The sequence below is a fragment of the Oculina patagonica genome, chromosome 12 (assembly GCF_052425735.1).
Source record: "Oculina patagonica isolate OP01 chromosome 12, crgOcupat, whole genome shotgun sequence".
In the NCBI taxonomy this organism is placed as follows: domain Eukaryota; kingdom Metazoa; phylum Cnidaria; class Anthozoa; order Scleractinia; family Oculinidae; genus Oculina; species Oculina patagonica.
In genome coordinates, this window is record NC_135769.1 from 15,474,914 (window position 1) to 15,489,885 (window position 14,972).

The 14,972-nt window shown below is 39.0% G+C and overlaps 1 protein-coding gene across 1 annotated transcript; it reads right to left on the reverse strand.

The window, feature by feature from the left end:
* Window positions 1–246: 246 nt before the first annotated feature.
* On the reverse strand, window positions 247–13,360 carry LOC144633640 (cilia- and flagella-associated protein 52-like). Its single transcript, XM_078492479.1, has 15 exons — window positions 13,201–13,360; window positions 12,638–13,073; window positions 11,331–11,459; window positions 8,857–8,956; window positions 8,664–8,720; window positions 8,372–8,541; window positions 6,782–6,839; window positions 5,900–6,015; window positions 5,132–5,280; window positions 3,709–3,918; window positions 3,174–3,217; window positions 2,967–3,019; window positions 2,523–2,625; window positions 1,895–2,029; window positions 247–1,046 (listed from the first exon to the last, which is right to left on the reverse strand). The coding sequence occupies exons 1-15, from the start codon at window positions 13,247–13,249 to the stop codon at window positions 900–902; spliced, it is 1,956 nt and encodes a 651-aa protein (XP_078348605.1). The 5' UTR covers window positions 13,250–13,360; the 3' UTR covers window positions 247–899.
* Window positions 13,361–14,972: the final 1,612 nt, after the last annotated feature.

Consider the following 14,972-nt stretch of genomic DNA (forward strand, 5'->3'; position numbering starts at 1 on the left):
TTAGCTTCAAACAATCATTTATGTAATATTTGCTGTCGCAAATGCCATTTAAGCTTAATTTTCTTTAGATCCACTTAATAAATTCTTGCCAATGTAGAAAGGTCTATTTTATTAACACGTAAGACTTTAAAGCTTCACTCGCTTGAACAAAGCCCATGGGTACAATCTAAGACAAGAGAAAATCATCTAATGACCTCTTTTCTTGGTATTCGAAGAATATCAAGAAATACATGATGAAAACCAGACTTTCTCAATAAGGCTACAACATTTATTAACCTTAAAACTATACATGATTATTGATGCAAATGCTACCCGACAGAAGTGACAAGTGGCATTAATTACAAAAACACACCGTTTTTACATAGAATATTGTGTCTCCCCTAACATCTACCTTTTACTAGGAAATAATTAAAATTTCGCGACAGAGAAAATATATATTAAAGAATTCGACGTCGAAACGTTGAAAGCAGTGTCAGATTAAAACTCCAACCTTTCAAGACATGCATGTCCCAGACATAGCAACAGTTAAATGTTTTGCGAAAATAACAACAGCGCTTCGCAAAACGCTTCAATTTGTGCAGAGAATCTATCTGTACACACTTTAAAACCTCGTATCTGAATAATATGTTTAATTTAGCAGTCGAAAACTACAAAGGCATCTAAATAAAATAACACCAAAAAAAATAAGCACTGTCCTAATTCACAGAGAAATTTACCCTTAGTCAAAACAGAGAGAAAAGAATTACAAAGAGAACAGTGCTTACTGAAAATGTGACTACACATGCTCAACTGAAGGAAAGCATGTTACTTTTTAATCAAATGCTTCTATACACTTCAACTTTTACAGTTCTTATATAAAACTTAATAGCATGGTTATACAATAACAAGTGATTATGTTTTTAGTGAGGGTATTTCCATCTCAGAATGCTGCCATCCGTTCCTATGGAAACAATCCATTTCTGGTTTGGACAAATCTTCACTCTTCCTATCCCCCCTGCGTGTCCTATTCCAACGTGCGTCTTTTGTCCTTCGTTGTACTTCCACACCTGACAAGAAAGGTTTTTGTTACAACTCAGAGAAAATTCCTGTGATATGATTGGCTGATGATTCAAATCCGTGTTAGAGAGCTTAAGCACAGACGTTTTTGAGCCACGGACAGCAACTCGTTTCCCAGACGCGAATTCTCGATTTTTCGTCCGAAGTGTTTAGTTTTAAATACTAGTATCAACGGCTTCCCAGATGACTGGCGAGGGTTAACCAGCACTTAAAACAATTGCATTCGTCTTCCAGTCATCGTCCATGAATCAAAAATGTCTGTGCTCCCTATTATCCGAAACAGCACTACGTATTCTTCCAACTTAGATGTAATCGGTTGCATTAAACATTACGTGCCTAGAATTCTAAAGACCCCTTATCTCGCTTCTCCAAACAAATGCTTCTTTTTCCACCTCTGACAATTGTTCTGACGTGATTGATTACAGAGCAGTTTTTAACTCAGTTCCGAAAAAACTTACTCTGGCAAACGGTAAATAGCCTGCGCCGCAGACGAAACTAAACCCTTCGTTAAGCCGGGGTTAGATTACGTCTGCGACGCAGGCTAACCGTAAACGTCGCAAACAATCAGGGAACCAAGCAAGACTCGAAGCAAACTTGCAGGATCGAGTCACGATTGGTTATTTTTACTTCCTCCAGTCTAATTGGCTGAGAAGGTGGCGTTAGGGATTTAACCAATCACTAAGCGTAGTAATGCAAAACCAAAGCAAACCCGAATTACTTTCGACACTCAAGTAAAAACCGTGTCGAAAAAAATGGCATCGACCGTTTACGAAAGGGAAACGTTTATCGGAGATAAAATAAAAAAGATAAAAAAGCCAATAAATAAATTATGACGTACCACCACTTCTTTGTCAGCTCCTCCCGTAACAAAGTGCGTTCCATCAGTGGATATGTCCATACCGTCTATAGAGCCGCGAGTTGATCCCTCCAATTCTCGGATTTGAGATCCGTCATAGGTTTCCCAGTAGGCAATCTGTAGATTGGAATAAGGTTAAAGGGTTTTAAATAACGCCTGTCTCACTCCAATGAACTGAGGAAGCAACGTGACATTTTATTACAGGAACTATACTGCACTGCTTGGAATGCTAATTCCACCCACCCTTCACCCTCCACCCTCAAGCATTTTTTTGTTCATGTTGACCTAACAGTTCGTTGGCACGCATTTACATTCCTGGGTGGGGAGAGGCATGTGAGAGTGCTCGTCCCCGTGTTCTTGATGGGTTTTTTTCTTTTTCCTTGCTGTGACAGCGTATGGCGTGCCAAAGGTGAACAAAATAACATAATGACCCAAGCCAGGGTTTGAACAAGCACGCTAACCATTTGGCCACTGCTTTTCCCATATTGCCCGAGAGAGATCCTCTCTTACTTGCCGTCGCGCTCGTGTAGCAATCAAAATTTCAAATCAGTCCAATTTTGCCCTTGTGTGTAGAGTATGAACCGCATAATTATTCAGTAGTGTGACTTACTTTGCGGTCAGTTCCAGCTGTGATTATCTGACTTTCTTCCCTATTGTAGCAGACCGCCTTGAACATGGTGGTGGCAAATACGATTGCATTCCGTCCCATTGCCCTACGAGAATGAAAAACACAAAAACGAACAAAGTCAGCTAAACAGTGGGCATGTTAGCAGCATATTAGCAACAAGGAATTAGGGTTAGAAAACGTTAACTTTGTACCTTAGTGGCAGCTCAATTTGGCTTCACTGCATTGTTCTGTTTGTCAAAAGATCTATTAACGCCACCATTTTGAAACTGGGTCAAAGAAGATATTATAAATTCCAAAGGCTACAATAGCCTGTTCATTTCCCCCTCATCCTTCTCTTTCCTTCTCTTCCTCTTTTCCTGTTTCCAGTGAGCGCAAACAAAATTTATATAGCTGAGTTCCAGTACAAACAACAACAACCATACTTACTCTAGGTTCCAGACAATGCACGTGCCGTCCTTGCTGGCTGACACGCACTCCAACTGGAAAACAAATCAGTGGAATGTGAGTCATGAGGTGACAAAACCTGTTGTCAAAATCAACGTACCCTTAAAAATAAAATACGTCTGCAAATCCACAACCGTGCTCGTCAAAGGAAATTTGGCTAAAGTTAAAATGGTTCAGAAACGAAGTTACCTGTTGAACTCGGTTGCAACGAACATTTATGCATGTAACGGCAGCTAAGAGAAGGAAAATATCAACAAACTGTTAGTGTGAAATTAACGTACATATTTGAATAATATTTCATTAGAATTTCACGAAAACTCTAGACGAAGCCTGGGTGAGCTGGGGACAAAGGGAGCAATTGTTTAAGCTCAAATAGGCGTGAGCTCCCAAACCAGGGTACTTCAAATGAAACCAAAAACAGTGATTATAGAGCCAATTAGAAACCCAAGCCCAAAGTTCCGTACTAATAATGTTCTTTGCTTTGATCGGTCAGAACACGTTGTAATGGTCAAAAAGGGCGAAAGAGTCAAGAAAAATGAAACTAAAAATAGAATTAAGTGCTGGACGCTAACTATTCTTTAGAAAAAACGACAAATCAACAATAAATGAAGGAATGATTGATTTATAGAAGAGATGTTAAGAAAAAGAAACAACTGCTGTGTTTAACTGTTGTCGTTTTATTTGTTGTTTGTCTGTTTGTTGTTGCTACTGTTGTAGTAGTCACCTGTATGTTCTTTAACGGATCCTTTCATTTTCCATGTGCTGCCGATCTTCTCCCAAACACGTACTTCACCCTCCCCTCCCCCACTGATGATATTTTTGGTGTCATCGGTGGTTGTTACAGCTGTGACACCACTCTTGTGAGCGTTTTCTATCGCATATAGCAACCTGCCACTTTCTGGCGTAAAAAATCGTATCTTGCCGTCATCCCAACCTGAATACGATAACAGAAGCAGAAACAGAACGTTAGAAGGTTTCAGAGACCGTAACTGTCAAACAACCCTGCATATCTTAATAATATCAACGATAAGTTGATAAGTTATAACTTATCAATAATTTAGTATTTTCTCTCAGTAACTTTTATTTGTTTAACATTTTTAAAGGCAATATTATGGTTCTGTTTAGCTGGTCTTGAGCCTGGAGCCGTCGTGTGCCGCTAGCCCAAAGGCCATTCTCAGTGGTCTGACTTCAGCTACCACAGTAAAGTCCAAACAAGTGACTTGCGGCCCATCAGGCAAGTGATGGCAAGTCACGGGCGAAAGCTTTTGGACAGAGCTTTCTGACACTGACTGGCTAAATTTAACTAGTCACATACTACTGGCCAGGACTAGTAAAAGGTCTTGTGCCCTGCAATCTATGGTGGAAAGAAAACTCGACCTAAATTCCTGGTTGGTGTGTGCCTATCAGTGTATGTTTTTTTAGCTACAGTAAAAACCCGCGTGTAAGAACAGAAATTAAGAACCTCCTGGCAGAATTGCTTCCTTATACCCCAAAAGGTTCTATATTGGTAACTATTTTATTTATAATACAATAACTGTATTTTATCAAAAAGGAGTCTAGAGATCAAGAATTGCACAGGGAAGCTAAAAAATGCCAGTAAGTACCCCAAAATATAAGAACCTGTTGCCAAACTCTAAAAAAGCAGGTCTTACACGCGGGTTTTTACTGTATTTTAAACAGAAAATGGGTCAAGAATTGATTGTGCCATCTTGGTCTGAAATTGGAAATGGGTTTGATTTCTGGCCTGAAAATGCCCAGAATGGGAAACGACAAGACAGGCGACCATGTATTCACTTATTCATTTGAACAATATAATCTTCAAACAAATAAGAGAGAAAGTGACCCTTAAACCATTATTCAATGGGATAAAGTGCAAATAAATTCACTACTTTAGCTACGCAAAGGACTAGATATGAATGTAAGGCGTTGGGTCTGAAACCCCACTCCAGAAGTCAGCTATGATGTATTGATTTGGTCTTAAGTCCTTACCACTTACAATGCTTGTTCCACAATGCATGATAGCAATAGCATTACACGTTATGTTAGGAATAGTAATGCATACCACTTCCTGGTTTGTCCATGTCCTCTCCCCCCCCCCCTTTTCCCAGTCACAGGTATGATATCTTCATTTTATCTAAAGTCCTTACCACTCACGATGCTTGTTCCACAGCGCATGATAGCAATAGCATTACACGTCATGTTAGGAACAGTAATGCGTACCAACTCCTGGTTTGTCTGTGTTGACCAAATACGGATTTCTTCCTTAGAACAAGTTAGAATCAAGTCTGAACTGTTACTGAAATTGAATACACAGGCCAGTCAAAATTTATAAACTGCACATATCTTTGTCTTCCAATGAACAATTAGACTAAGACTGCTCTAGGGCAAAAGTGACCCACACTGCCAAAGCTTCTTCTACCTTTTTTTCTGGCTTTCGTGTGTGTGTGATGCAACTTGTAAGTTAATGTTCTCTTGTATTTCTGATTAATAAGGAACTATTACTTTGCAGTGGCAATTTAGAATTATGGTATATGCAATAATTTATGTATTGTAGTTTGCATCTTCACCAGCAAATAACATTATGAACATAAGAAAAAAAAAAGGGCAAAAATGTTTCAAAAAAATGGCCCAGAATTGATGGGGCGGCGGGCCCCCCCGAAAGAATAAAATACAATGTTGCAGACTGTCACCTTCAATCTAGGGGTAGAAATGGGTACTACAACCAAACTGCTAGATCAATCCAACCAAGTGTCGCACAAAGCACTTGGTGCAAAAAACAACAACAATAAAAAATGAAATTAAAGCAACTAGTCAACTAGGAACTAAGTAGTGTTGTACACCCACTGTAGTGTATTCAATTTCTAAACAAAAACGTCTGGCTACAATCACTTGGCTTAACAGTAAATTTGACTTACTAAGGGAATATGACATCATTGACTGGAGAGCAGTGACAGGTCTTTATCCTGACATATTCTTCAAATGTACTGTAACTGAACAGGTACATGTGCGAGTTTTTCGTTCCTACAAAAAACTACAAAGTAACAACACCTTATTAAGTTGATTTAAGGTAGTAGATTGGAGTTTAACAGGTCCGTTTTGGATGGAAATTTCTTAAAATTAAGAGACCTGGCTGAAGTAAAAACATAACAGGCCAAGACAATTTAAGGTCAGAAGAATTGATGTTTGAGGTGACAATTTACACACCTCAGGTGGCAAGCCCCATTTGAATTGTGGGCTCAAAATTAAGAAATTTTTCGTTTTCCGGCTTTATTTTTAAAAGCTGGTCAAAATGAAATGTAGGAATCTATTCCCATATAGAAAAGGAAAAAATCTGAGGGAGCCTGGAGTCCCCTGGGGGCATCTCATACTTCATGTCCCAGCTGTGTGCAGATGTGCAGCAATTTTTTTATTGTATGCTTCATGCTGAAGTTTGGCTGAGTGCACTATTTTGCTCCCACTCCTCCCTCCATTTTCTTAGTATCTTGATTTGGTAAGTACTTGGGTTAGTAAGTATTTCCACAGATTCCATCACAGAATCATAAAAGGCCCAGTTATATCTAAGGCACTTTCTTTAAGCTCATCTATTGGCCATTATATGTCACAGCATAGAGGATACAGAGGAAATGGCTACAAAGGAGGGGTCACTTTAATTGAAATTTTCCAGACAGAGCTGTTGCCATCAAATTCAGTAATACATGAAATTTTGAATCAAGACACCTATAAGCACTTGTTGACTAGCTAAGAAACGTTTTTTTGTAACAAATAGTGATACAACAAGTAAGTTTAATGTTACACACCTGATGTCCTTGGCCTCGCAAGGCTATTGATGTTATTCCACCATCTACTTTGACAGACCTAACATTTTTGGAGAATAGTGTAAGAGAATAAGACTGCTAGGCCAATCTTTCTTCAGAAGATAAATTTTTAAAAAGACAGCTGTCAATTAATCTAATTATATATGATCATATTATATACAGCTGTATAGCCAACTAACTTGCACAATATAATCTCTGCACAATATTTTTTTACTACAGCTTGAAACTGAAGAAATCTACTATTAATAATCAATTTCATCTAAGCGTGGACATGTGATGGAAAAACATAATCTAATTGGCTGCAAACTTGACAAGTTTCGCCGCCAAACTTCAAAGCTGCTAAGCAAACTTTCATAAGGATGGTGGTAGAAAGAACAGATATTGAGGATTTTTTTTATAAAAATATCGATCCCAACCTTAAAAAGTATGCTTTCACCATTAGGAAAAGAGGTTTTACCGCAAGGGTGAGAATGAAATACTGGCAAGAACAACACCTTCATAATTAACTTGGAGGTAAAGGTACTGGAAGGCCATCAGCAGTTGATCCTGAACATGGTCAAAAAAAACATACCCCCGATATAAATATTGATGTAAATTAAATCTGAGAGAAAGGTTTTCTTTTTGACTGCCAGAGGAAAGTCCAAGAAAAAGTAGGAACCAGGTACAGTTCTGTTCCATGAGTTAGTTAAGTCTAGATATCGTTGAAAAGAAATATCAAGATCCACTTTAGTTGCTTGATAATCAGGGTGCTTGTAAGCACCCTGTTGATGATCAAAGGTCAAGCGCACGAAAAAAGACAGAACACATGTTCTCCAATGGCTGATTCAAACTAGCATCCTATGGAAATTATCCAGTTTCCCAATATGAAGAAAAGCACTTGCACATGTAAAATTTAAAGGCTGAGGCATACAAGTACTTTTAAAGGTGGGGATCGATATCCATTCTTTCTACCCCCATGCTTACGAGATTATGAGATCATGTTTTTCTGCCACATATCCACTCTTAGATGAAAACCACGGTATATGCAAATGTGATTCACTCGAAATATAGTTTTCTGCTCTTTGAGCAGTCCAGATGAACTGAAACACACAATTTGATAAGCTAACCAGGTTTTTTTCTGAATTATTTGCATTTCTTTTTTATTCATTTACAGGGCTGCAAATAACAGTCAGTCATCACACATTGGCCAACCAAAATTTGCTCATGTCCGATGAAATCCCAAGCCTGGTCGGACATAATGTCCGGATAATTTTTTATCATAAATCATTTTACAACAAAGATGAATAAAAATCTGTCTGACCACCATTTTGTTTCGTATGACCAAGATGGTGTCTTAGTAGGACATATGTCCTTTCAAAATAAAAAAAAATTGCTTGCAGCTCTGCATTTACGTGGGCTGGCAATTTTCAGCATTTATTTTTCTTTGTTAGGAAAATAAAAAAATCTTTTTGAACTAACTTGTTCATATTACAGATGAAGAAATTATTGAGCTGCTTGGTTTTTTTTTGGTTCATTAGTGGGCAAAAAAGAACTTGGTAGCATGGTCAATGCGTAGATAAAAGCTGAACTCACTGTATTTTCTTGAATTTTCCATTAACAATTTTGATGATGGCAACTGTTCCATCACCAGCACCAACCAACAAATCACCAGTCATAAGAATACGGATAGCAAGCACTCCAAGGCTGAAACGTTCGCTGTCTTTAGGGCCATAGTTAGTCATCAATTTATTCCCCATATTGATCTGAAAACATTTTAGGTATCATTAAATTAGTATGGGTAATCAAATGGTATTATGTATGAAATTACATTTTCATGCACATTTTGTCAAAAAAAAGATGATATCCTTTCACTAAGATCATTTACCTCAAGAATGTCCCCAGTGGTAGTTCCACAGTAGAAGTGTTTGTCATCATTACTCATCTGTTTAGCCATTAAAAAACAGGTTAATTTGATTATAAGAATTGTAAATTTGCAACCATATAAAAATCTACAAACACAGACAAGGTTACCTGAATGTTCTTAATTTCAAGAATTGATGCTTATTAATGTTTCTTACCTGAATACATTTGACTGTCCGTTTTAACTGTCCCATAGCAACTTCTGTAGGACGTATCTTGCGATTATCTATGTCAAGTTCCCAAACTCGCAAGGTATTACTATATGTATAATACAAAAATATATATATCATTTAATGATAATAATAATAATAATAATAATGATGATGATGATGATGACAACAATGACAACGATGACGATGATGATGATAATGGTGTACGTGTATTTAACAAATCCAACAGCATGTTAAATTACAAAATTATGATGAATGAAAATATACCGATGGTTTACAAAATTCTAAAAAGTTAAAAATAATAGCTAATGATGTCTTATTTGAAAATTATCACTCCAAGTCCAGGATATTCAAAGAATTGGGAATTCTGAAAAAGACTTCTCAGGCCTTATTTGGACATTGTTCTCAAGAATGGGTATAATAATAAACAAGGTGTTTTCATAGAGAGCTAAACACAACAAATGTAAGTTAGCCTGCGAACAGGCTTTCGGGAGATTTTTGGAGAGCGCTCGGACGGCGGGAAGCGCCGGCAAACGGCGCGAAGCAGGCTAAATGTAAGTAAACTATTTTGCTTTTCAAGTCAACATCAGTCAAACAATGGTACCAGATGAATGCCTTCTTCAGAGTGCTCTTTAGTTCCTTTTACTGTCTAATAATTGAAGAGCGGCGGGAATAAACGGCCCCTGGACTTTCTGACTAAATCGAACATTATCGAAACAGCTCCAAATTGCGCATGCAGGTTTGTTTACGTGTGCTTAACAATGTCCTGTCTTTCATTTCACTGGTCTTTGTTTCGTTTTTGAAAAATTACACATGCAAAAAGACAAGGTTTTTGCTCGCGCGGCTTCTTTTGTCTTTTCTTTTACAAACGATAAACAAAGGAAACCTTTTGTTTCTCAAAACGATGAAGTCAGCTAAAGTTTTGGGATTACAGGCCTAGCCCCAACCCCTTAGCTTAACCCTAGCGAAAAAAGCTTAACCCTAAACCCCAAGGGTTAGGGTTAGGGTCTGACGCTAGGGTTTCATTTCAAATTTAGGGTTAAAAAGCTAAACCCAAGTTTAAGGGTTAGGGTTAGCGTTAGCGTTTCAAGCGGCTAGCTTTCACTGCAGTCTGCTTGCGGTTAGCTTCTTTTTGTTGTTTCGGGCAAGACTATTGTAATCTGTTACCGTTAGCTGTAATTTTGAGGTGAAAGTGAAATAAAGACTGATTGTTGATTGAATACGTTTGCTCGAGTTGTCACATTATACTAGTTTTGCTTTCAGTTAAGTGCCGCCGGCTTGCTCTCACTTCTATCTCCACTCCTTACATCATCACACATCTACAAAATCCCGCGAAAACAAGATAAACTAAGGCACGAATCGATTGATTGATTGATTGATGAATATTTAATGAGGCACAGAAAATAATTTTGCAAGGGGAGGTCCCCCCCCCCAAACCTATAAAGAATTTTTTAAAGTCTAAAACCAGGTCACTTCTCGGCAACTTTGTCGCGGCAGAACCCAAGCGGACCCTGTAAAACTCGCGTTGACGAAGTTCCCGGCAAGAAACCTCTTGTTTTAGGCCTTCTATGCGGCCAGGCTCAAACTACCTTGTTTGCAACGTTTTTTCCGAAGCGCTAAACAGCGCTGTTGTACAAAACAAAGGCAGAAACATCACTCAGTTCTTCGAGCGATGCTGTAAACTTGCGGGTATTCAGACTTAATGATGTCCTTCAACCACCTGGCAGCCGCAATCGAGCTAAAACTATAAACTTTTCCGTTTTACTTTCACAGACACGCCATTTCGCTTAATTCAAACTCTTCCGCCTCTAACATGTGACCTTACGTCACAATGCAGTATCCAGTCCTACGCTACTCAAATCAACAAAAGACATGCGCACCGAGTCGAAGAAATGCTTGTTAAATGGTTTCTCGTCTTCCGTAGACGCTTAGAAAACCCTACAGGGAAAGATGTACACGCGATGCGTTGGAAAACTCAGTCTGCTAGCTGACTGGGAGCACGTAAGCTTGCAAAATGCCTTTTTTTTGCATACATAATTTCTGAAAAACGAAGAAAAGACCAGCCGAATGCAACACAGGACAGTGTTTAGCACACGTAAACAAACCTGCATGCGCAATTTGGAGCTGTTTCGATAATGTTCGATTTAGTCAGAAAGTCCAGGGGCCGTTTATTCCCGCAGCTCTTCAATTGTAATAATTTTATTTTCAAAACAACCAGCCCAGGGCTAAAATTTAACATTGTGTTGTAGTTAAAAAAGAATTTTAGGTTAAAGTGATTTCAAGCTAGTTTGGTTTGTGTTTGGAATAAAGGAAAATACAAAATAAACTAGTTTGAAATCAATTTGACCTGAAATGCACTTTAAACTATATAATGTTCTGTGAGGTTTGTTTTTTCACCACAGAAAACATGTAGGCAACTTGGCTTAAGTTTGAAAAATTACAAATTTAACAGTTATACTTACTCTCCACCAGTGACAAACATCTCATCATTTAAGTTAGCATAAGCCACTGCAAATGTGTAACCAGCACTTGGAGCTCCAGCAACGCTTCCACAAATGGCTGAGCCTGACTTGACATCCCACACAACAATACTATGCACAATAAGAAAGGACTTTCATGAAGAAATGTACCCTTAACACTTGAGGGAAATATTGACTTTATGCTAAAATAAGGTCATCAGTACCATACATGTATGTCTAATACACCACTTCAAGGCTAGTGGAACAATGCGTGCAGGTATGACATCATTTTTACAAATACCGTCGCTTGCATCTAAGCGTGAACACGTGCCGCCGAAACATGATCTAATTGGGTATCAAACGTGGCATGATTGGTCATCAAACGTTTGAAGTTTAGCAGACCGTAACGGCAACTTTCGCGCCGAACTTCAACACATTCCGGTTTCGAATCAGTCGAAATGGTGGAAAGATTGGATATCAAGACTTCCTTCGACAAATTGATCCTGATCTGTGTCGATATGCATTTGCAGGTTCACTTGAATCACTTCTAGTGCAAAGTGTCGCCTGTTCTCAGTGTTTATGGTGAGCATTTTGAGCGTGAAAGTTGCCGTTACGGTCTGCTAAACTTCAATGTTTCATGACGAAACATGCCATGTTTGATACCCAATTAGATCATGTTTCGGCGGCTCATGTTCACGCTTAGATGCAAGCAACGGTAGAGCAGTTTTCAATTGAGTGTCGTAAAACCAAAACCAAAGTAATTACTCTGGCCAATCACAAAGGACATAGACAATCCAGTGAACCAATCAAAACACGAAGCAAATACATGTAGCTGGTACGAAGCGCGGGAAAACGTGCGCGAGCGAGTCACGATTGGTTTTGGTTTTAGTTCTGATTGGCTGAGAAAGTGGGTAGAGCAGTTTTCAATTGAGTGTCGTAAAACCAAAACCAAAGTAATTACTCTGGCCAATCACAAAGGACATAGACAATCCAGTGAACCAATCAAAACACGAAGCAAATACATGTAGCTGGTACGAAGCGCGGGAAAACGTGCGCGAGCGAGTCACGATATTGGTTTTGGTTTTAGTTCTGATTGGCTGAGAAAGTTGTTGCATCCACATTTGCCACCTTGTGACCAGTTTAAAGAAAAAAGTTTGGTGTTGAATTCTAATAAATCACATGCAATAGCAAAATTATTAAGGTAAATGTTTGCTGTTTGTGTGCTATTAAACATGTACACAAATGACAACCTTTATGATAATCTTACTATCACGCATGAACAACATCATTCAGTAAATCTGTTAACTTACACTCCATCATCCTGTCCTCCAAGAGACACTAAATACTTGTCATTTGGAGAGAAAGCCAGTGCTTCCACTTTCACTTTGTGCAAAGGATCCAGTGTATGTATTATGGTGCCCCTTTCAAAATCCCACAAAATGACATCAGCTTTAAATCCCATGTGAGTCTTTTCACCAGATGCCAGATATTTTCCACTCTTGGAAACCGCCAGACAAGAAACTGCCAGGCCTTTGTCGCCTTGCCCCGACAGTAGTCTCTGACGCATCTTTCGATCATTTGGTGTACTCTTGCTTTTACTGTTCACCTTTGTCGCCGATCCTCTACTACCGGTACCAGAAGCTGCCTTTTTGTCCTCTTTTATTTCCTCTACAACGATTTTGTTGCCAAGTGGATAGATAAGGTGCTCTCTGTCGCAGTTGACCAACAGACCGCCTGGAACTTCACCTGTAAAATGTTGTTTTTATAAGCTTTAATGTAATGACATTTCACATGCATGAAGTGCGTAAGATTCTCTTGCAAGTCATTACTGTATACGCAAAAAGGAAGCTTGGGCTAAACAATTTTAACAAACCTGCAAATCCAATGATTGCATGAAGCTCGAGAGGTTCTATTTCAGCCATGGCGTTTGGTTCTGAACAACACACTCACAAAAAAAACACAGTACAAAATCAGTACAACTCTTGTTTCTTGTGATTTTAGTTTTAGCCTGGCGCGCGTTGCTACTGGAAACCACGCATGTGCCGCGACATTTTCCGCTGATCAGTATACCGAGAATGACCAATCTCGTCCCCAGAGGCCGCGATCCTTCTGGTCTGCGCCAGGGATCGGGACCTCTGGGTCGACCTCTGGGCTATTCTAAAAAGCCGCCGAAACAATAAAAACACTTCTGATTGGTCGATCTGTAACGCGCCAAAATTTGAACGTGCGTCGGGATGGTTGTCCTGGCCCCTGGGGAGTTGAAAGTCTGTGCTTTATGCAAATCACAGATTGTGCACGCAATCGAAATATGTGCAGTTTTTGGATGTATTTCTGTTTGGAGACGACATCGACAGTCTCAGAGCAATTCGTTTTCACTTAAATAAGCATGTTTAATGTATAACGATGTTTAACAGTAGAGAATGATCCCAAAACAGCATTAATTACAATTACGTGACACGACCTGAATTTGCATAAAACCGCAGACATGTCTAGTCTCCTGTGAATGAATTAACGGTCGAATTACTTTTTAATTATTCAGTGGAACGTGGAGCGTGCGCAAAAGCATTCTCGTTCCCAGAGCCTCCGTTTCTTTTGGTCACGTGGTCAGCGAAACGAAGGGCTCTGGTAACACTGACTACCGGATGTCGTAAAATCCACGACATCCGGTAGCGCATGCCCACTGCATAAATGTTCGTCTGCGTCTGCTCAGTAAAAGAAAGGGGAAGGCTGGGGCTGACTAACACGAGAACTCGAGAAGAAAACGAATTTTGAAAGAAGATACGAGATTTGAGTTTGGCGTTCGAAAGAGCTGTACAGCAATCCTTGCTACAACTGTCGGAGGACATCAAGAAACAAGTAATCGTTAAGTAGAACGACTGTCCTTGTGTTTTGCCCGCTGGTTTTGGCAATTCAAGTCGTTGATAACTTACACAATTCGATTCGTTTGGAACACATTGAATTGCATGACTGATCATGATAGATGTGTTCTTGTTGTGTCGTCTCTACACGCAATATTATCTGAAGGCAAAGTTAGAATCCAGAGGAATTGGAGTTATAGTCGCGCTGTTATAGTGTTTAAACATGGCGTCGAGGATATCATCAGCCGATAACATTCCGACGGTTGATGATACTGTGAAATTTGTTTATGGCCATGCGGAAGTATTGCAGAAAATTCAGAACTAAAAAAGCCGCTGATCGACGAGGTATCATTCTATTAAGCAGCGGTAAGAAATATCACATTGAATTTCAAAATCTTCATGTAATTCATGAACTTCATTTAGTGTGTATATCTTGTATAAGCTAAGTTGATAGTGCAAATGTTTGCAATATTTTTAATGCAATAAAAAGTACAACCGAGTCACACCTTACAAGTGATGTATTTGTCATTCGTTCATAAACAAAGGTCTGCTTCGTGAATACGTTATTCCAACAAACTCCCAGTGTTATTCGGTCTTTTTCCGGTAACATTTTCAAACTTGCCCGCTTCATCTTCAATTGTTTCGATGACCGGAAGTATAACTAAAATTGCGTAGAAGCGTTTCGTTTTTTACCTAATTACGCATGCAGTTTTTATCAGCCAATCAAAAAAATCATATTTTTTACCGTTACCAGGGCCACTACGTCATGTCATTTAAAAAAATACGC